A 22243-nucleotide genomic window follows, 5' to 3' on the forward strand; every position below is an offset into this window, starting at 1 on the left:
ACTAGATTGGTGAATGGGACAAAGGGGTTCTCTTACGAAGAAAGGCTTAAGTTTTGCAAATTACAGTGTCTGGAAACTAGGCACCAGCGGGGTGATCTGATAGAGGTGTACAAAGCCTTGAATGGTTTGAGCATGCTCAATGCTGATGGGATTCTTCCTCTAGCTCAGAAAAATCACCTGAGAGGGCATAAATTCAAATTGAGGAAAGACAGATGTAGGATAGATGTGCGGAAATTTGCCTTTAGCCAGCAGGTGGTTGGTGGGTGGAACAGACTTCCATCCCTTGTCGTGGAAGTTGATAGCCTAAATAAGTTTAAGGCTCAGCTGGACAGGTATTTCGAACGAACAGAGGGGTGAAGTGGAAGTGGTTATTTTTATTTATTTATGTTACTTTTTTTTTTTTTTTTTTTTTTTTTGGCTGATGCTGCATAAGCTTGCTTTCTTGCATCAAATGCCTCTACTAATGCTAATGCTAATGCTAATGCTAGAGCAACCCTTTGTTCCATTCACTAATCTTGTTGCCCTTCTCTGTACTCGTTCGAGCAGCTCTACATCCTTCTTGAAATGAGGCCTCCAGAGCTGTATACAGTACTCAAGGTGTGGCCTGACCAATGCCTTATACAAGGGAATAATCACATCCTTATCCCTGCTAGAAAAATTCCTGTATATCATTGACAAGACACCATGAGCTACTCTTGCAGCTCGTCTGCACTGCTCAGAAAACTTCATATCTGCCTGCACAATTACCCCCAGGTCCTTTTCATTCTCTACCACTGTCAGTGTAGTACCACAGAGCTGATACGTTGCTCTGGGGTTGCTGTTTCCCATATGTAGTACTTTACATTTGTCAATGTTAAACTTCATTTGCCACCTCTCAGCCCATCTGCTCAACCTTTCCAGATCCTGTTGCAGCAGCATAGTATCAGTAGTGTCCTTAACAACCCTGCCAACCTTGGTATCGTCTGCAAACTTGGACATTAAGCCTGATACACCATCATCAATATCATTTATAAATACAGAAAACAACAATGGACCCAACACTGAACCCTGAGGAACTCCACTAATAACATTAGTCCACGTTGAGCAGTGTCCATTGATTACCACTCTCTGTCTTCTGCCACTCAACCATCCCCTTATCCATAGCAGCAATTTGCCTCCAATGCCACACTGCTCCAATTTGTGCAGCAGTCTTCCATGTGCAACAGTATCAAAAGCCTTTCTAAGATCCAAATATATAATATCAAAGTTATTCCCTGCATCCAGTTCTTTTGTGACTACATCATAGTATCCAATCAAATTGGTCAGACAAGACCTGCCCTTAACAAAACCATGCTGTGTCTGAGCTATAACTGAATTCTTGTCCAGATGATCCTGCAGTGCTTCTTTAACCAGTGCCTCCATTAATTTTCCTGGAACCGAAGTTAAACTAACAGGTCTATAATTACTTGTGTCAGCCTTTGATCCTCCTTTGTGAATTGGGGTTACATTTGCACATCTCCAGTCCATGGGTACCTCCCCTGAGTCCAAAGAAGCTCTCATAATTATGGCTAGGGGTGTGCTTACTTCCTTTGCTGCCTCCTTTAATATAACTGGATAGATCCCATCCACCCCTGGTGCCTTTTTTATGTTTATCCTCAGCAATTTCTCCTCCACTTTCCTCTCAGTTATTAGAAAATAATCTAGCTCACTGCCAATGTTTACTTCACCTACGACATTCCCCTTCCTGAATAACTCCTCATGTGTGAATGTAGATGCAAAATACTCATTTAGATTGTTAGCCACCTGAGCAGGATCCTCAACTGTTGAACCATCAACATCCAGTGGACCAATCTGATTCATCCCTTTCCTTCTTGAGTTTAAATAGGTAAAGAACTCTTTTCTGTTTTTCTTTGCTTCCTTTGCCAAGGATTTCTCATAATCTGCCTTTGCCTGCCTAATCTCCTTTGTGACTTGGTTACAGACCAACTTATATCTATCATAGGCTTCCATGTCACCCATTAATTTATATGTATCCCATGCATTTTTCTTCTCTGCCATATGTCTCATTAGTTCATCTGACAACCATTTAGGCCTGAACCTTGAACAATATTTCTTGGTTGGTATGTAAAGCCTGGTAGCTTCCAAGATTAGTTCCTTGAATGCTTCCCATTTTGAATTTGCTGTTGGTAACATCATCAGTTGGTCCCACTGTATAGAATTTAAATACTGTCTCAGACCATCATAGTCGCCTTTACGAAAGCAAAAACCCTTCCCTTTGCCTCTGATGGTAGTTACCTCCTTGAGTAAATCCCACTTCAGCACACTGTGATCACTGCCACCCAGTGGTTCCTTTATGTGCAGATTCCTAATGCATGAAAAATCACTACTGATAATCAGATCAAGAGTATTACTCCCTCTAGTTGCCTCCCGAACATGCTGGTGTAGAAAACAATCATCCAATAAATCCACAAAAGCCCTGCTAGTGTGTGAGTGACCAACCCACAAATTCCAGTCAATATCTGGGAAATTAAAATCCCCCATTATAAGACTCTCTGATTTACTGGCCCATTCTATTTCCCTGTACAGTATCTTATTATACTCATCAGAGTCATTAGGCCTATAGCACACTCCTACTCTCAATTTTGATTTACCTATGCTTATGTCACACCAAACTGACTCGACACTGCCCTGTCCATCGATGTCGACTGGCTTCACTTCCTTGGATTTTATGTGTTTTTTAACTAATAGCATAACCCCTCCTCCCCTCCTGTCCTGTCTATCCTTTCTATACACATTGTACTCCCCAAATTCCAGTTCTGCATTCCTTATATCTGTGTGACACCACGTCTCTGATATCCCAACAATATCTGCCTTTGATGTTTTGAGCAATACCTCAAATTCATCAAATTTATTTACTAAACTCCTAGCATTGGTGTACACGCAAGTATACCTGCACTTGTTTCTATTCTTAGCTACCCTAACACAACACATGTGTTTACTTGTATCACAATGACTTCCAGCAGTCTGTGAAATATCCTGCATCTTGTTTTTCAGGCTTCTGCTCATTCCAGTAGAAGCAGTGCAAGAATCTCTTTCACCTCTGCCAGTGGCTACTGTTAATCCATTAGTCTTTGTCTCCCCCCCAAGCTAGCAGTTTTCCGACCCATCTAACACTGCCTCAATAGCATCAGCAAATATTCTTGCACCCTTTCTATTTAAGTGTATCCCATCCCTGTAGAAGCAATCTCTCCTGTTAACAAGTACATTCCAGGCTGAAAAAAATTCTACCCCTTGAGCCTTGCACAATCTTTCCAGGGCCGAATTGATCGACAAGGCTCTCATCATATACTCCCTCCTATCGTGTCTGGGCAGAATTGCAGACACTTTCAAATTTAACCCTACTTCACGGCTTTTTTTCAACAGTGACCTGTACTTGTTAAGTAATTCCGCTGGTCTCCTACTCTTAATGTCATTAGTGCCAACGTGTACAACTATATCACCTTTTGTGCCCTTAAAAGATGATATCTGCTCTACAACGTCATCAACCCTTGCCCCTGGCAGACATACCCTGGTCCTGTTCCACCTATCCTTTTTACAAAGCATGTTCCCCGTTTCCCTGACAATAGAGTCACCAACAAAATTAGTCCACAATGAACAGCGTCCATTAATTACCACTCTCTGTCTTCTGCCACTCAACTATCCCTTTATCCATAGCAACAATTTGCCACCAATGCCACACTGCTCCAATTTGTGCAGCAGTCTTCCATGTGCAACTGTATCAAAAGCCTTTTTAAGATCCAAATATATAATATCAAAGTTATTCCCTGCATCCAATTCTTTTGTGACTACATCATAGTATCCAATCAAATTGGCAGGCAAGACCTTCCCTTAACAAAATCATGCTGTGTCTGAGCTATAACTGAATTCTTGTCATGATGATGATGCAGTGCTTCTTTAACCAGTGCTTCCATTTATTTTCCTGGAACAGAAGTTAAACTCACAGGTCTATAATTACTTGTGACAGCCTTTGATCCTCCTATGTGAATTGGGGTTACACTTGCACATCTCCAGTCTGTGGGTACCTCCCCTGAGTCCAAGGAAGCTCTCATAATTATGGCTAATGGATTGCTTACTTCCTTTGCTGCCTCCTTTAATATAAATGGATAGATCCCATCCACCCCAGGTGCCTTTCTTGTATTTATCTTCAACAATTTCTCCTCCACTTTACTCTCAATTATTACAAGATCATCTAGCTCACTGCCAGTGTTTACTTCATCTATGGTATTTCCCTTTCTGAATAACTCCTCATGTGTGAATATAGATGCAAAATATTGATTTAGTTTGTTAGCTACCTGAGCAGGATCATGAACAGTTGAACCATCGATATCAAGTGGACCAATATGATTCATCCCCTTCCTTCTAGAGTTTACATAAGTAAAGAACTCCTTGCTGTTTTTCTTTGCATCCCTTGCCGAAGGTTTCTTGTAATCTGCCTTTGCCTGCCTAACCTCCTTTATAACTTGGTTACAGATCAACTTATATCTATCATAGGCTTCTGTATCACATGTTACTTTATATGTATCGCATGCATTTTTCTTCTCTGCCATATGTCTCATCAGTTCATCTGACATCCATTTAGGCCTGAACCTTGAACAATATTTCTTAGTTGGTATTTAAAGCCTAGTAGCTTCCAAGATAAGTTCTTTGAATGCTTCCCATTTTGAGTTTGCTGTTGGTAACATCATCAGTTGGTCCCACTGTATAGAATTTAAATACTGTCTCAGACCATCGTAGTTGCCTTTACGAAAGCAATAACCCTTCCCTTTACCCCTGATGGTAGTTACCTCCTTGAGTAAATCCCACTTCAGCACACTGTGATCACTGCCACCTAGTGGTTCCTGTATCTGCATATTCTTAAGAATCACTACTGATAATCAAATGTATCTGCATGAAGAATCACTACTGATAATCAAATCAATAGTATTGCTCCCTCTAGTTGCCTCCCGAACATACTGATTTAGAAAACAATCATCCAATAAATCCACAAAAGCCTTGCTAGTGTGTGAGTGACCAAACTACAAATTTCAGTCAATATCTGGAAAATTAAAATCCCCCATTATAAGACTCTCTGATTTACTGGCCCACTCTATTTCCCCGTGCAGTTTCTTATTATACTCTTCAGAGTCATTAGGCCTATAGCACACTCCTACTCTCAATTTTCATCTCCCAATGCTTATGTCACACCAAACTGACTCAACACTGCACTGTCCAGCGGTGTTGACTGGCTTCACTTCCTTGAATTTTATGTATTTCTTAACTAATAGCATAACTCCTCCTCCCTTCCTATCCTGTTTATCCATTCTGTAGACGTTGTACTCCCCAAATTCTAGTTCTGCATTACTTATATCTGTGTGACACCACATCTCTGATATCCCAACAATATCCGCCTTTGATGCTTTGAGCAATACCTCAAATTCATCAAATTAGGCTTCAGTACTTTTAATTGCTCTGTAACCTTTCCATGCCACGTTTTCTGCTCAAGTAATATGTCAACTTCACTATTCATCCAACTTGGAACCCTCCTCGTGGAGTATTTTTTTAATGGTAAATACGCTTTCAAGGCAACTGTGATTAATGTTTTAAAAGCATACCACAGTTCAGTTGTATTTATTCTCTGTGCGATATCTACCCAGTTAATAGAGGCCATGTAGTATCTTAAGGCATCGTAATTTCCTTTTCTGAAATTAAAACCCTCCTTTGCCTTTTACTACTACTGCCTCTCTCATCATCATCCACCGTAGAACACCGTGATCACTTCCTGCTACTGGTTCCTCTAATGTCAGCCCTGTTATGTCATCTGATTCGTGGGTGTGATGAGGTCTAAGATATTCTTTTCTCTAGTACTTTCCCTGGCATGTTGATGCAAATAACAGTCATCTAATTCATTTAAAAATTTTGTTCCCCATGTCGAGTTTCCTTCCCATTTACTCCAAGCAATTAGAGCCAAATTGAAATCACCCATAATAAGACATTGATGCTTAATTGCCCATTCCAGCTGCATGTAGAAGCTTTCGACATAATCTTCACAATCACCTGGTCTGTAGATTACTCCTACTTGCATTATACCTTTGTTTCCAACTATCTCACACCATACAGATTCTATACTAGCACGTGAAACATCTGAATCCGGGAAAGCTATCGTCGCACTCAGGCTGCTTCTGATAAGAAGCATTACACCACCATCCCTTTTATCTACCCTATCCTTCCTAAATACATTATACAAGCCGTACTGAAACTCATCATCCCCAATTTCCAGGTGGCACCACGTCTCAGTAAGCTCTATTATGTTCGCGTTACTTGTTTTAACCAGCAGTTCAAATTTCCTCATTTTATTGACAACACTTCTAACATTACTATATAAATAATTAAGACTTGCTTTTCTTTTATATTTAACAACCCTAACACAACCCTTAAAGTTTTTTAGGCTCGCTTCCCTGGCATTAACTACCCGCTCACTTGAAACGTTTCTGCCCCCAAGAACATCTAGGTAATATGTCCAGTTGGGGGAAACAGATAAGAACTCTTGAGAGGTACGTGCAAGAGTTACTTTGACCAATATTTTCGGATAAATGTGTGTCAGTATTACCCACATCTGCTCTAACTAACAGTTTCCCTGAACCTTTAAGGTATCCTCAATAATACTGGCAAAAACGTTTGCACCACCTTTGTTTAAGTGTATCCCGTCTCAACAAAACAAATTCCTTCTACCTACAGGTGTGGACCATGCTGATAGCAATTTCTCCCCAAAAGCCTCAAAGAGCCCTTCAAATCTTGAGTTAATCCACAAGGCTTTTAACATATAATCCCTCCTATTGTGTCTGGGCAGAATTGCAGACACATAGACATTGTGGCCTAGCTCGCAGCATTTCCTCAGCATGGTCCTGTATTTTTCAAACAAATTGTCAGATCATGTATGCTTAATGTCAACAATCCCCACAAGAATAATAATAATATCTTTATCTCCTTTAAAATCTGACAATCTGTTGGTGACATCATTAATAGTTGCTCCCGGCAGACATACCCTGGTTTTACTCCACCTATCCTTATTACAAAATATATTCCCCGTTTCCCTGACAATGGAGTCTCCTAATAAAACAAAGTACTTTTGAACCAGAGTAGTTTGCACGTGGTTTTTTTTGTTTTGAGGCCCTTATCGGGTGTGTATCACTTGGTAGATTGCGGAGTCTTATGTCCCTGACGAGCTCCCAGATGCATTATTCTCGAGGGCAAGCACCCGTTTTTTCAGTGACTCATTTTTTCATCAGTGCACCAAATTGTAATTTAAGATCAATGCACTCCTTGCATCGATCACAAAGAACAGAATCCCCATGATTAGTCACCAGGTGAGCTATGATTAGTCACCAGGTCGACCTTGGAAAACATTCCACAGGTTCCGCAACGAATTAAATCATGACTCACACGTAAATCGCCATCGGCTATTTCCATTTGAGTCACAATACCCTGAGACGTGTTTAAGGCAGATCTCGTAACTACCATAATAAAATTAGCTAAATATCAATGAAAATTAACTTTAAAAAATTATATCTATAATATTATAAAAATCAAACTGTTACAGGTAAACCTATTACAAAATAATGCAACAATATCTAAATAAAACAAATATTTAAAAGCAATAGTCAAAAATAAACCAATCCACTTAACTGAGGAGCCCTGATGAAGCGCATCTGCTCACCTTGAATGCCAACACTCGAATGGTAACAGAAATCCTTTGTTTCACTCACTAATCTTGTTATTCTTCTCTGTACTCATTCTGGTAGTTCAACATCAGCCCTCCAGACCTATATGCAGTACTCAAGATCTGGCCAGACCATTATACAATGAGACAATCACCCCCTTATACCTGCTAGCAAAATTCCTGTATATCATAGACAAAACACCAGGAGCTACTCTTGCAACCCATCTGCATTCCTCAGAAAACTAACTTCACATCTGACTGCACAATTACCCCCACGTCTTATTCATTCTCCACTAGCCTGAGTGTACTATTACATGGTTGGTTTGTTACTCTGGAGTTACTGCTACCCATATGCAGTACTTTGCATTTGTCAATATTAAACTTTAGTTGCCAACTCTCAGTCAAACTTCTCATTTTTTCTATATCCTGTTGCAGTAGTGTACTGTCCTTATTGTCATTAACAACCCTGCAAACCTTTGTTTCGTCTGCAAATGTGGAGATTAAGCGTGATATTCATTCATCAGGCCCGTCCGTAGCCAGCTGGGCAGAAGCAGCACCAGTGCGTAGCACAAGCTTCTTGATTAGACCAGGGTTCGAGGCCGTGACCAACAAATACGGAGGATGCGTGGAAAGGACAGGGAATGCCCACCGCATATCCCCAGAGCAATATGGCCTTAGTTGCTAATGCCCCTAAAAACCAAATAACAAACAAACAAATACATTCATCAATATCATTGACAAATGCAGAAAACAACAATGGGACCAACTCAGATCCCTGTGGAACTCCACTAATAACATTAGTCCATGAAGAGCAGTGTCCATTGATTACCACTCTCTGTCTTCCCCCACTCAACCATCCCTTTATCTCTTGTAGCAACTTCCCTTACTGCCATACTGCTCCAACTTGTGCAGTAGTCTTACATATCCAACAGTTTCAAAAACTTTCCTAAAATTCAAGTATATGATATCAAAATTAATTTTTCCATCCAGTTCCTTTGTGACCACATCATAGTATCCAATCAAATTGGTCAGACAATACTTCCCCTTAACAAGCTTCCCCTTGTCTAGATAATCCTGTGGTGCTTCTTTAACCAGTGACGCCTTTATTTTCCCTGGAACAGAAGTTAAACTAACAGATGTGTAATGACTCGTATCACCCTTTGATTCCCCTTTGTGAATTGGGGATACATTTGCATATCTGCAGTCAGTGGAGTCCTCCCCCTGAGTACAAGGATACTCTCATAATCATGGCTAAGGGCCTCCTTGCTTCCTTTGCTGCCTTCTTTAATATAACTGGTCCCATCTGCTTTCTTTATATTTAACTCCAGCAATTTCTCCTCCACTTTGCTCTCAGTTATTACAAAATCATTTAACTCCTGATTAGTTTGACAAGCTTCTGTCCTCCACTCCCTGATATCAACCTAGTTTTGATATCAGCTGAGTGCGAAGAGCACTTTACTTTTGATATCAGATCAGGTGTTCAAGGTTTAGGCCTAAATGGATGACAGATGAACTAATGAGACATATGGCAGAGAAGAAAAATGCATGGGATAAATATAATTTAATAGGTGACATGGAAGCCTATGATAGATATAAGCTGGTCTTTAACCAATCACAAAGGAGATTAGGCAGGCAAAGGCAGATTATGAGAAATCCTTGGCAAAGGATGCAAAGAAAAATAGAAAAGAGTTCTTTACCTATATAAACTCTAGAAGAAAAGGGAAGAATCAGATTAGTCAACATGATATTGATAAGTCAACTGTTGATGATCCTGCTCAAGTAGCTAACAAACTAAATGAATATTTTGCATTGACCTTCACAAATGAGGAGTTATTCAGGGAGGGGAATGCCAGAGATGAACTAAACTCTGGCCATGAGCTACATGATTTTGTAATAACTGAGAGGAAAGTGGAGCAGAAATTGTTGAAGATAAACATAAGAAAGACATCTGGGGTGGATGGGATCTCTCCAGTTATATTAAAGGAGGCAGCAAAAGAAGTAAGCAAACCCTTAGCCATAATTATGAGAGCTTCCTTGGACTCAGGGGAGGTACCCATAGACTGGAGATATGCAAATGTGACCCCAATTCACAAAGGAGGATCAAAGGCTGACACAAGTAATTATAGACCTGTGAATTTAACTTCTGTTCCATTCTTCTGTGAATAATAACTTCTGTGAATTTAACTTCTGTTCCAGGAAAATTAATGGAGGCACTGGTTAAAGAAGCACTGCAGGATCATCTAGACAAGACTTCAGTTATAGTTCAGACACAGCATGGTTTTGTTAAGCAGAAGTCTTGCCTGAAAAATTTGATGGGATACTATGATGCAGTCACAAAAGAACTGGATACAGGGAATAAGTTTGGTATTATATACTTGGATCTTAGAAAGGCTTTTGATACTGTTGCACATGGAAGACTGCTGCACAAATTGGAGCAGTGTGGCCCTGGGTTTCAAATTGCTGCTATGGATAAAGGGGTGGTTGAGGGTAAGAAGACAAGAGAGTGGTAATCAATGGACACTGCTCATCGTGGAATAATGTTATTAGTGGAGACCCTCAGGGTTCAGTGTTGGGACCATTATTGTTTTCTGTATTTATAAATGATATTGATGATGGTATATCCAGCTTAATGTCCAAGTTTGCAGATGATGCAAAGGTTGGCAGGGTTGTCAAGGACACTACTGACACTATGCTGCTGCTGCAACAGGATCTGGAAAGGTTGAGCAGATGGGCTGAGAGGTGGCAAATGAAGTTTAACATTGACAAATGTAAAGTACTACATATGAGAAACAGTAACCCCAGAGCAACGTATGAATTCTGTGGTACTACACTGACAGTGTTAAAGAATGAAAAGGACCTGGGGGTAATTGTGCAGGCAGTTATGAAGTTCTCTGACCAGTGCAGATGGGCTATAAGAGTAGCTCATGGTGTCTTGTCAATGATATACAGGAATTTTTCTAGCAGGGATAAGGTGATTATTCCCTTGTATAAGGCAATGGTCAGGCCACATGTATACAGGTCTGGAGGCCTCATTTCAAGAAGGATGTAGAGCTGCTGGAACGAGTACAGAGAAGGGCAACAAGATTAGTGAATGGAACAAAGGGGTGCTCTTATGAAGAAAGGCTTAAGTTTTGCAAATTACAGTGTCTGGAGGCTAGGCACCAGCGAGGTGATCTGATAGAGGTGTATAAAGCATTGAATGGTTTGAGCATGCTCAATGCTGATGGGATTTTTCCTCTTGCTCAGAGTAATCACCTGAGAGGGCATAAATTCAAATTGAGGAAAGACAGATGTAGGATAGACGTGCGGAAATTTGCCTTTAGCCAGCGGGTAGTTTGTTGGTGGAACAGACTTCCATGGAAGTCTGTTCCACCAACAAATTTTGGCTATCAACTTCCATGTCATGGAAGTTGATAGCCAAAATAAATTTAAGGCTCAGCTGAACAGAGGAGTGAAGTGGAAGTGGTTTTTTTTTTTTTTTTTTTTTTTTTTTTTGGTTGATGCTGCATAAGCTTGCTTTCTTGCATCATATGCCTCTACTAATGCTAAATGCTAAATACTAACAGGAAGCTAAGTGATTTTGTAATAACTGACAGCAAAGTGGAGATTAAATTGTTGAAGTTAAACATAGAAGGCACCTAGGATGGACAGGATCTCTCCAGTTATATTAAAGGAGACAACAAAGGAAGTAAGCAAACTGTTAGTCCTAATTATGAGAGCTTCCTTGGACTCTGGGGAGGGCCCCATGTACTGTAGGTGTGCAAATTTATCACCAATTCACAAAGGGGGTTCAAAAGGTGACACAAATAACTACAGATCTGTTAGTTTAACTTGTGTTCTGTGGAAAATAATGGAATCACTGGTTAAACAATCAGGATCATCTAAGACAAGAGTGCAGTATTAATTAAGACACAGGATGGGTTTGTTAAACTGAGGTCTTGCCTGACTGCTATAATTATGACTTGTCTGCTATAATTATGAGAACGTCCTAAGATTCAAAGTAGGTCACCATGGACGGTAGATTTGCAAAAGTATCCTGAATTCACAAAGAGGGTTCAGAGGGTGACACAAATAATTATAGACCTGTTAGTTTAATTTCTGTTCTGGGGAAAATAATGGAGTCATTGTTTAAAGAGGTGATTCAGTAACACCTAGACAAGACTGTAGTAATAGGTCAGACACAGCATGGGTTTGTTAAGGGAAAGTGTTGTCTGACCAATTTGATTGGATACTATGATGTGGTCAAAAAGGAACTGAATGCCAAAAATAATTTTGATATCATATACTTGGATTTCAGGAAAGTTTTTAATACTGTTGAACATGGAAGACTGCTGTACAAATTGGAGAGATATGGCATTAAGGGCAAGTGTCTACAATGGATAAAGGGAGGTTTTAGTGGTAGTCGACAAAGTGGTAATCAATGGACACTGCTCTTCATGGGCAAATATTGTTAGTGGAGTTCCCCAAGAACCTGTTGCAGCAGCATACTGTCATTAACAACCATGCCAAATTAGAAATATAGAAACATGAATCGAATTATAAAATATACATAAATACATATATTTAACACACAGATCCAGTTAATCGAGTTCAGTAAAAGACACTTAAGGACTACAACCCCATTAGAGAGGAAACACACTAAAATGACATCAGTCCTTCAATTATAAAAAGTGACCACTGAAGTTTAGACGTAATGAAGATGTCACCAGAAAGAAGAATCCACATTAGCTAACTTAATTCAACAAAGTCCAAAAGGGGCGATGGGTTTACAAAAGATGCACTCTCCAGAAGAAGAAGTAGTAGTAGTAGTAGTAGTAGTAGTGGCATATGATGCAAGAAAGCAAGTGTATGAGCTTATGCAGCATCAGCGAAAAAAAAAAAAAAATCACACCATTGCCTCCAAATGCCTGTCCAGTTCCTCCTTAAATTTATTTAATCTATCCACTTCTGCAATGACAGATGGAAGTTTGTTCCAGCAATTAACCACCCGCTGGATAAAGGCAAATTTCCGCACATCTATTCTATATCTGTCTTTTCTTAATTTGAATTTATGCCCCCTTAGGTTCGTAATTTGAACAAGTGGAAGGATCCCATCAGAATTCAGTGTGCACAATGCATTCATTCAAGGCCTTATACACCTCAATCAGATCACCAAGCAGGTGCCTAGTCTCCAGCCACTGCAATTTGCAGATCTTAAGCCTCTCTTGGTAAGAGGATCCCTTCATTCCCTTCACCAATCTTGTTGCCCTTCTCTGTACACATTCAAGCAAATCTACATCCTTCCTAAAATGAGGGCTCCAGACCTGTACGCAGTACTCAGAGCGTGGCCTTTTGCTTTTGCTTGCTTTTTTGCTTGTTTGGTTTTTAGGAGCATTAGCATCTAAGGCCATATTGTTCCGGGATATGCAGTGGTCATTCCCTGACCTTTCCGCATCCTCCGTATTTGGTATTGATGTGCTCGAATCCCCAATCTAACCAAGAAGCGTGTGCTGACCATTGCCTTATACAGAGGGACAATCACCTCCTTTTCTCTGCTAGCAAAATTCCTATATATCATTAACAAAACCCCATGACCTGCCCTGGCAGCCTGTCTGTATTGCCCAGAAAACTTCATATCTGACTGCACAATTACTCCCAGGTCTTTTTCATTTTCTACCACCTTAAGTGTAGTACCACACAGTTGGTATGTTTCTCCAGGGTTACTTCTAACCATATGCAGTACTTTGCATTTGTCAAGATTAAACTTCAGTTGCCACTTCTTAGCCCATCTGCCCAAATTTTCTAGATCCTGTTGCAGTAGCACACTTACATTACTGTCATCAACAACCTTGCCAACCTTTGTATCATCTGCAACCTTTGGCACTAACCCTGATATACCTTCATCAATATCATTGATAAATATAAAAAACAATGGTGGACCCAACACAGAACCCTGTGGGACTCCACTAATAACATTAGTCCACGAAGAGCAGCACCCATTGATTACCACCCTCTGTCTTCTCCCACACTATTAGATTCTATTAAAATCCTTTTATCCATTGTAGCAACTTACCCTTATACCATTCTGCTCCAATTTGTACAATAGTCTTCCAAGCACAACAGTGTCAAAAGCTTTCCTGAAATCCAAATATATGATATCGAAATTATTTTTTGCATCCACTTCCTTTGTAACCACATCATAATATTCTATCAAATTTGTCAGAGAAGATTTTCCCTTAAAAAAACCCATGCTGTGTCTTAATTATTGCTGCAGTCTTGTCTAGACGATTCTGCAATGCATCTTTAACCAGTGACTCCATTAATTTACCTGGAACAGAAGTTAAACTAACTGGTCTGCAATTATTCGTGTCACACTTCGATCCCCCTTTGTGAATTCGGGATACATTTGCACATCTCCAGTCCGTGGGGACCTCCCCTGAGTCCAAGGATGCTCTCATAATTATGGCTAAGGTTTGCTTATTCACATTGCCGCCTCCTTTAATATAACTGGATAGATCCAATCCACCCCAGGTGCCTTTCTTATGTTTAACTTCAACAATTTCTCCTCCACTTTGCTCTCAGTAATTACAAAATTGTTAAGCACCCTGCTACAATTTGATAACCTTCTGCCATATTCAAACATTAATAACTCCTCATATGTGAATGTAGATGCAAAATACTCATTCAGTTTGTTTGCTATCTGAGCAGGATCATCAGCAATCGAACCATCGATATCAAGTAGACTAATCAGATTCCTCCCCTTCCTTTTAGAGTTTATATAAGTAAAGAAATCCTTGCTGTTTTTCTTACCACCTTTTGCCAAAAATTTATCGTAATCTGCATTAGCCTGCCTAACCTCCTTTGTGACCTGATTAGAGACTAGCTTATATCTGCCGTAGGCTTCTGAGTAGCTTGATAATTTATATGCATCCCATGCATTTTTCTTCTCTGTCACGAGTCGCATTAGTTCATTTGATAACCATTTAGGCCTAAACCTTGAACAGTATTTCTTAATAGGTATGAAACTTTTAGTAGCTTCCACGATTAATTCCTTGAATGCTTCCCACTTAGAATTTACTGTTTTTAACATCGTCAGTTGATCCCAGTGTACAGAATTTAAAAACTGTCTGAGACTACTGTACTCACCTTTCCTTTCCTTTACTCCTGATGGTAATTATATCTTTAAGTAAATCCCACATCAATAAACTATAATCCTGCTACCTAGTGGTTCCTTTATCTGCAAATTCTTAATACATGAATGATAACTGCTGATAACCAGATCAAGAGTATTACCCTATCTGGTTGCCTTTCAAACATGCTGGTACAGAAAACAATCATCCAATAAAACCACAAAAGTCTTACTAGTCTGTGAGTGACCAACCCACAAGTTCCAGTCAATACCTGGGAAGTTAAAATCCCCCATTATAAGACATTCTGATTTACTAGTCCACTCTATTTCTCTGTACAACTGTTCATTGTACTCATTCGAGTTATTAGGCCTATAACACACTCCTGCTCTTATTTGCAGTCTGCCAAGTACACCTTAGCAGACTGCAAAGACTCTTAACAGTCAATATAAACCAAATTAAGGCCACCTATCATCAGCAGTCTGTCAAGTATATAAGATCACTAAATCAGAATATAGTCCAAGCTGAAACTCTTGGCAGCACACAAGACAATGCATAACTCAAGATGCAAAGAGGAGATAAATAGCAGAGCTACCACTCCAAGTTCTCATGCAGCATGATATCTGTCTAAGAAAGAAAGACAGATCTGATGGCTTTAAAAAACCTGCAGATTCCTTTGAATAATGAAATAATTTTAAAAAGCATATTTTTAGAAAGAAAATATGTAGTTTCTGTGAACAATAAACTAATGTTAGTTTCTTAATTTAATGTCCTTCAGGTCCTTGAGGTTGTCACAGACATTCTCTCAGATATGCCAGACAACCTGTACTTGCTGCCTGGGAGCCTAAAACACTGATGGGACTGATATTCGGGTGACACTCAAGTCAAGTGGACAGGTATTTCGAACGAACAGAGGGGTGAAGTGGAAGTGGTTATTTTATTATTATTTTTTTTATTTATTTAGTTATTTATTTTATTTTATTTTATTTTTTATTTTTGGCCGATGCTCCATAAGCTTGCTTTCTTGCATCAAATGCCTCTACTAATGCTAATGCTAAAGTGGACCCAATTCCGGAGAAGTCCAGATGGTCTGTGATAGCCAAATAATCTGCTTGGACCTTCCCGATGGTGGGACTGTAAGTAATCCTGGGTATAACTTCCATGCACAAGTATATGGTGGTGACCACCCAGGTGTGAACCAACGTAAGCAGGGGTCGAGGTGTGGCGCCCACACCACATGGAGGAACGCCGCCCCTCTATGTTACCAGGCAGTACTAGGTGGTAGATGACTCTCATCAACCGGTGCAATACCACCACTTTGCTTACAGCATGTTCATACAGCATGTTCAGGCCACTTTTTCTTACTATTGAATACACCATGAATTGTCAAACTAATAGAGCAAGCTTATCTGCGAAAAGATCTAATTTTAATTAGCATTAGCATTAGTAGAGGCATATGATGCAAGAAAGCAAGCTTATTCAGCATCAGCCAAAAAAAAAAAAAAAGCACAACCACTATTCCCATTTCACTCCTCCGTTCGTTCGAAATACCTGTCCAGCTGAGCCTTAAATTTGTTTAGGCTATCAACTTCAACAACAAGTGATGGAAGTCTATTCCACAAACCTCCCAAGCACTTCCTAATTCATTTCACAAATATACATGGTCTCAATTCTAATCTCAATGATGTCCATTTCCACTTGCAGTCTGCCAAACCCCATGTACTTTTTATGACGAATCTCAGTAATCAGTTGATTCAACTACTGCTCATCTCAGATGCCCAAATTATTCGCTGTATGATTCTTTTCGCCTCAAAGGTGGTACTTGTGCATATGTCCAATCTGATATTCCCTGTCAGAGACTTCGCAATTTGGAATCACCTCTCTTTGATCTTCTCTGGCTTAAAATCTCTCTACCTCATTGTGTCAAATTCATTTGTTGTCTCTACCGTTCTCCCAATTCCACTAATCACTTGGAAGTGTTTGACTTCCTGTCTTTGCAACTAGACTTTCTCCAGTCCAACTTTCTTAACAGTAATTTTCCTTGGTGATTTTAATGTTCACAACTCCAGCTGGCTTCCGTTTTCTAGTCACACCGACCCAGTTGGTCGAGATGCTGAGGCTTTTGCAATTATTAATAACCTGGCACAGATTGTTCGTTTACCTACAAGAATACCTGACAATCCTAATCATACAGCCAATATGCTTGATCTTTTTCTCACAAACAATCCTTCTAAGTACAGGGTCGAAGTGAGAGGTCCTTTAGGCACTTCAGATCACAATTTGGTGATTGTCTCTTCTCAAATGGAACCTTTATCTCATGGCTATTCCCAACCTCATGTTGTTTGGCATTACAAGAATGCAAAATGGGATGACCTGTGAGACTTCTTTTCTTCTTTTCCTTGGTCAGGTTACTGTTTCAAAACTTCTGATGTCAACGTTTGCTCAGATCGTGTCAGTGAAATTATTCTTGCAGGTGTGGAATCCTTTATCCCACACTGCACTTTAAAATCTCGTCCTTTATCTAAACCATGGTTTTCCAATAAATGTGCAAAGGCTGTTCAAGAGAAGAATGTTACATATCATAATTTGTTTGTTTCCAATTCTTCAGTTTCATTTTCTGCCTACACCAAAGCTCGCAACAATTGTAAAGCAGTTATTAATCAGTCCAAACTACAGTTTGAACAGGCTAAGAGTAGAAAACTTGCCTCTTGCCCTAATGGTAGCTGAGCATTCTGATCTCTTGCCAAAGCTATTGGCCGTAACTTTTGCCCATCTCTGCTCCCACCTCTGTCCAAACCAGATGGTTCTGTTTTCACTTCAGCCAAGGATAAAGCTGACCTGCTAGCATTCCATTTTTCTTCCAACTCATGTATTAATGATCTTGGTAAAACACCTCCTACCATTCCCAACAAGCTCCATTCAATGCCTCCTGTGGTCTTCCATCAAAAGGATGTCAGAAGGATTTTGACGAACCTTGATGCTAAGAAAGCTCCAGATCCTGATGGCATTTCTCCACTTGTTCTCAAAACCTCCACTTGTGCTCCTGAATTTATGTTACCCATTTATGGTCTAATTCAATGGAAAGGTGCGGTGAAACACAAGTAGTTGCTCTTGACATCTCAAAGGCTTTCGATCGTGTTTGGCATAAAGATCTTCTAAACAAGCTTCCATCTTATGGTTTGCCAACTGTTTTTTGTATTTGGTTATCCAGTTTTCTTTCTGATCGCTCACTCAGGGTGATAGTAGATGGCTCTCTGTGTTCTAACGTCCCCACTAATGCTGGTGTCCCCCAAGGTTCAGTTCTTTCCCCCACTCTTTTCCTCTTGTATATTAATTAGTAAATGGAACAAAGGGGTGCTCTTATGAAGAAAGGCTTAAGTTTTGCCAATTACAGTGTCTGGAGACTAGGCACCAGTGAGGTGATCTGATCGAGGTGTATAAAGCCTTGAATGGTTTGAGCATGCTCGATGCTGATGGGATTCTTCCTCTTCCTCAGAATAATCCCTGAGAGGGCATAAATTCAAATTGAGGAAAGACAGATGTAGGATAGATGTGCAAAAATTTGCCTTTAGCCAGCGGGTGGTTGGTTGGTGGAACAGACTTCCATCCTTTGTCGTGGAAGTTGACAGCCTAAATAAGTATAAGGCTCAGCTGGACAGGTATTTCGAACGAACAGAGGGGTGAAGTGGAAGTGTTTTTTTTTTTTTTTTTTTTTTGGCTGATGCTGCATAAGCTTGCTTTCTTGCATCAAATTCCTCTACTAATGCTAATGACCTTCTTCCATTGACTGGAAATCCTATCCATAGTTTTGCCGATGACAGCACATTGCATTTCACTTTCCATTTTGAGAATCCTTGTCCTGCTCAATCAGCTTCAATTTCTCGAAACTCTGCTACCAATTCCTTAAACACCGATCTTGAAGTAATTCTCCAGTGGGGCAAAGACAACTTAGTTGTTTTCAACCCTTTTAAAACTCAGTCTTGTCTTATATCTTGCAAAAAGGATTCTTCTGCTCCTATGCTTATGTTTAGTGACACTCCGATTTCTAGGCAAAATTATATATCTCTTTGGGGATTACCCTGACTTCTAATCTCTCTTGGCAAAACTTGGTTTTCTCTTTCGCTCTCGGCATTACTTTCCTTCTAAACAGCTGCTCACTCTGTATAAATCGCAAATCCGCCCTGCCATAGAATATTCTTCCCACAACTGGGGTGGTGTCCCCAAAACCTCTCTCAGGCTTCTTGATTCCATTCAGAAGAGGGCAGTTAGGTTAATTAATGATTCAACTCTAACAGAGTCTCTCCACTCGCTCTCTCATAGACGTACTGTTTCTGCTGCATGCCTCTTGTACAGATACTTCCATGGGCACTGTTCTTCTGAATTGGCTTCTATAATTCCCGCTCTCTCTCTCTTTTAAAACAGTCCGAACACGTGCCGCCACCAGCCAACATCCATTTACCGTCCAACTTCTTCTTCCTCGTTTATTCATTCAACTGCCTTCAGAACCATCTTTTCATCTTCCTCGTTTATTCATTCAACTGCCGTTTTCTGGAACAACCTTCCTTCATACGTATTTCCTGAAAATTACAGTCTACAGAAGTTCAAGTCCAATGTCAACAAATATCTTCTTTTGTCTTCTCAACCTCCACCCAAGCACGGTACTAAATACTATAGGTTCTAATACCTCTCGTGTTTGGCGTTTACATAAAAAATAAATAAAAATTATCTGTGCATGTGTACACACACACACACACACACACACACACACACACACACACACACACACACACACACACACACACACACACACACACACACACACACACCACTTTTCAATACTACTATTACTACAAATCCATACACATATGATTAGGAAAAGGAGTTCCTATGACTATTTATAACCAATATTATATATCAAATCCAAAAGGGATGGGGTTCCAATTGGCATACTGAAGAGTTTTTTCCTTATACATGCTTTAAAAGCTCAATGAAACTACATATGTGTTAGTACTTTATATATTTATCTTGAATTACTGGAACATTAAAGTAAGTGGAAAGTTTGTCAAGCAAGTATATAAGGAAGAAAAATTAAGATTAAAAATAACATTTTCCAAGCTGAATTTTATGATATACATTTCAGTGATAACACACGCACACACACACACACACACACACACACACACACACACACACACACACACACACACACACACACACACACACACACACACACACACACACACACACACACACACACACACAGCATCTGCTTGTTACTGTATTTTTTAATCAAAATGCAGTTTAAACGTTTAATGCAGGTTATATGTTTGAATATCATTTCAACATCTTAAGAGCTTAATTTTTAAATGATCATTTGGTTATTAAACTTGAATACTTAATTTTTCTTGAACTCAAAATGTATTATCTCTTTACTTTTAGAAGGACTTGTTCAATTTTTATAATTCAAAAAAATATTGGAATCATTAGACTTGCCTTTTTTTTGTAGTAATGCCTTTTGCTTCAAGTATCCAAATGAGAAGAGATTTTTCTGTGTGTTTCAAGCTTTGATGACTTGATGGGGTTACTCTAAAATATAAGAAAATAACAATCTTATTATATATAACAGAAGCCTAAAATGGTTTTGGTACCTAACTAATTATACGTGTCTTTCAGTTCAGAGATATACTTATAAGTTCAGAAAGAATACTTGATGAGAATCAACCGAAAGAGTAAGCTAGCTTTAGGACAGGATTCTCAACTATGGATCACCTTCACATAATATCACACCTAATGGAGAAAGCAAATGAATATAAAACACCATTATGCCTGGCATTTGTTGATTATTAGACTAGACAAAGACAGTAGGAAATTTAAAATCGAAAAAGGAGTTCAAGAAGGAGAGACAATATCTCCGAAGCCATTTACTGCTGCCCTTGAGGAAGCTTTCAGAAGATTAGACTAGTCGCAGAAAGGAGTGAATGTGAACGGAGAGTACCTAAACCATTTACGATTTTCAGATGACATTGTGGTCATAAGCCACGATCCCAAAGAATTAGAGGAAAATCTTAATTGGTTATGCAGAGTTAGTAAGGATTTTGAACTAAAGATGAATATGGCTAAAACAAAAGTAATGATGAACAAGTATGCCACAGAAAAGGATATAATGATTGAAGGAGCAGTAACTGAAAAGGTGGAGTCATATACTTATATGGGAAAAGTCATTAGCTGTAATAATGATAAATGGCTGGAAGTCAAGAGAAGAATAAATTTTGGGTGGATAGCATTCAGGAAATATAGTCACATACTGAAGAGCAATATCCCAATTTGTCTGAAACACAAAATAATGAACCAATGTATACTCCCCACCATGACTTATTGAAGTGAAACTTGGGCACTCACTGAAAGAATGGAAGAAAAGCTGAGAACTACACAGCGAAGAATGGAACAGATTATATTGGGAATCAGACTGTTAGATAAGAAGAGAAACACATGGATTAAGCAGCAAACTCAAGTAAAGGACATTCTTATCAAAACTAAAGAACTAAAATGGTCTTGGGCAGGACACATAGCTCGAAGACATGATGACAGATATACTAAGAAAATAACAGAATGGTACCCAAGGGGAGCTACAGGGAACTGAAGGAACCGAAAGTTGCTGGAGAGGCCTTCATCCTGTAGTGGATTTAAAATGGCTGATGATGACGATAATGTTCAGAAATACATCTATTTTTCTCCATATAGATTTTTTGCAATCCAATATACTGTTTTTTTTGTTTTTCAATAGAACAAGCAAAACATATTGCATTTTTTTATTATTAAAAAGTTGGAGAAGACTGGTTACCTATTTCTAGTATGATCTCAAGCACAGAACTTTACAAAAGATGACGGTGCGCAGCAGTACAAAATGTATTCAAATGATGGATAATGCTTTTCTTGCCACAAATCTACTCAAAAACCTGGAGCGAATTCTATCTGTACATCTCATAGTTGGTGACACAGTGTGTATATGTGTGGGGGGAGGGTGGAACTTTGGCTCTCCTGCTTAATCGAGATATCCTAGTTAGAATTATGATTCATAAAGGCATATGATGCAAGAAAGTGTGAGACTGATAAATTCTCAGCTCACGACGATCGGATAAATCTAATTTTTGTTCAATAAATAAAACCGATATGTAGGGTATTAGGGCGAAATGATCGAAAAACAGTTTTCAATTAGAATTCGTAATATTCAAGGTAGGGAAAGCCAAACCGAAAGTATTGAAGAGAAGATGTGAGTGAGCCAATGAGAAGGCAAGAGCCCATGACTAACACAAACTTACTTTCGATTTGAACAGGGGATCGTAACGGGGGTAGAAAGAGTCAGCGAGAACTTCGGCCCCGCGCTAACGATAATAAACAAAAA

The 22243-nt window shown here is 39.4% G+C and overlaps 1 protein-coding gene across 3 annotated transcripts in view; it reads right to left on the reverse strand.

The window, feature by feature from the left end:
• LOC150087601 (ras GTPase-activating protein nGAP-like) overlaps positions 1 to 22243 on the reverse strand; it is a 604257-nt gene that overhangs the window by 400150 nt on the left and 181864 nt on the right. For all 3 annotated transcript variants that reach the window (XM_090369159.1, XM_090369157.1, XM_090369158.1), the window contains exon 5: positions 20335 to 20427. In XM_090369159.1, coding sequence (XP_090225285.1) covers positions 20335 to 20427 — 93 coding nt within the window. The remainder of the gene's footprint in view (positions 1 to 20334; positions 20428 to 22243) is intronic.

This window comes from Mastigoproctus giganteus, chromosome 3 (genome assembly GCF_048544385.1).
Source record: "Mastigoproctus giganteus isolate SK-2022 chromosome 3, ASM4854438v1, whole genome shotgun sequence".
Taxonomy (NCBI): Eukaryota; Metazoa; Arthropoda; class Arachnida; order Uropygi; family Thelyphonidae; genus Mastigoproctus; species Mastigoproctus giganteus.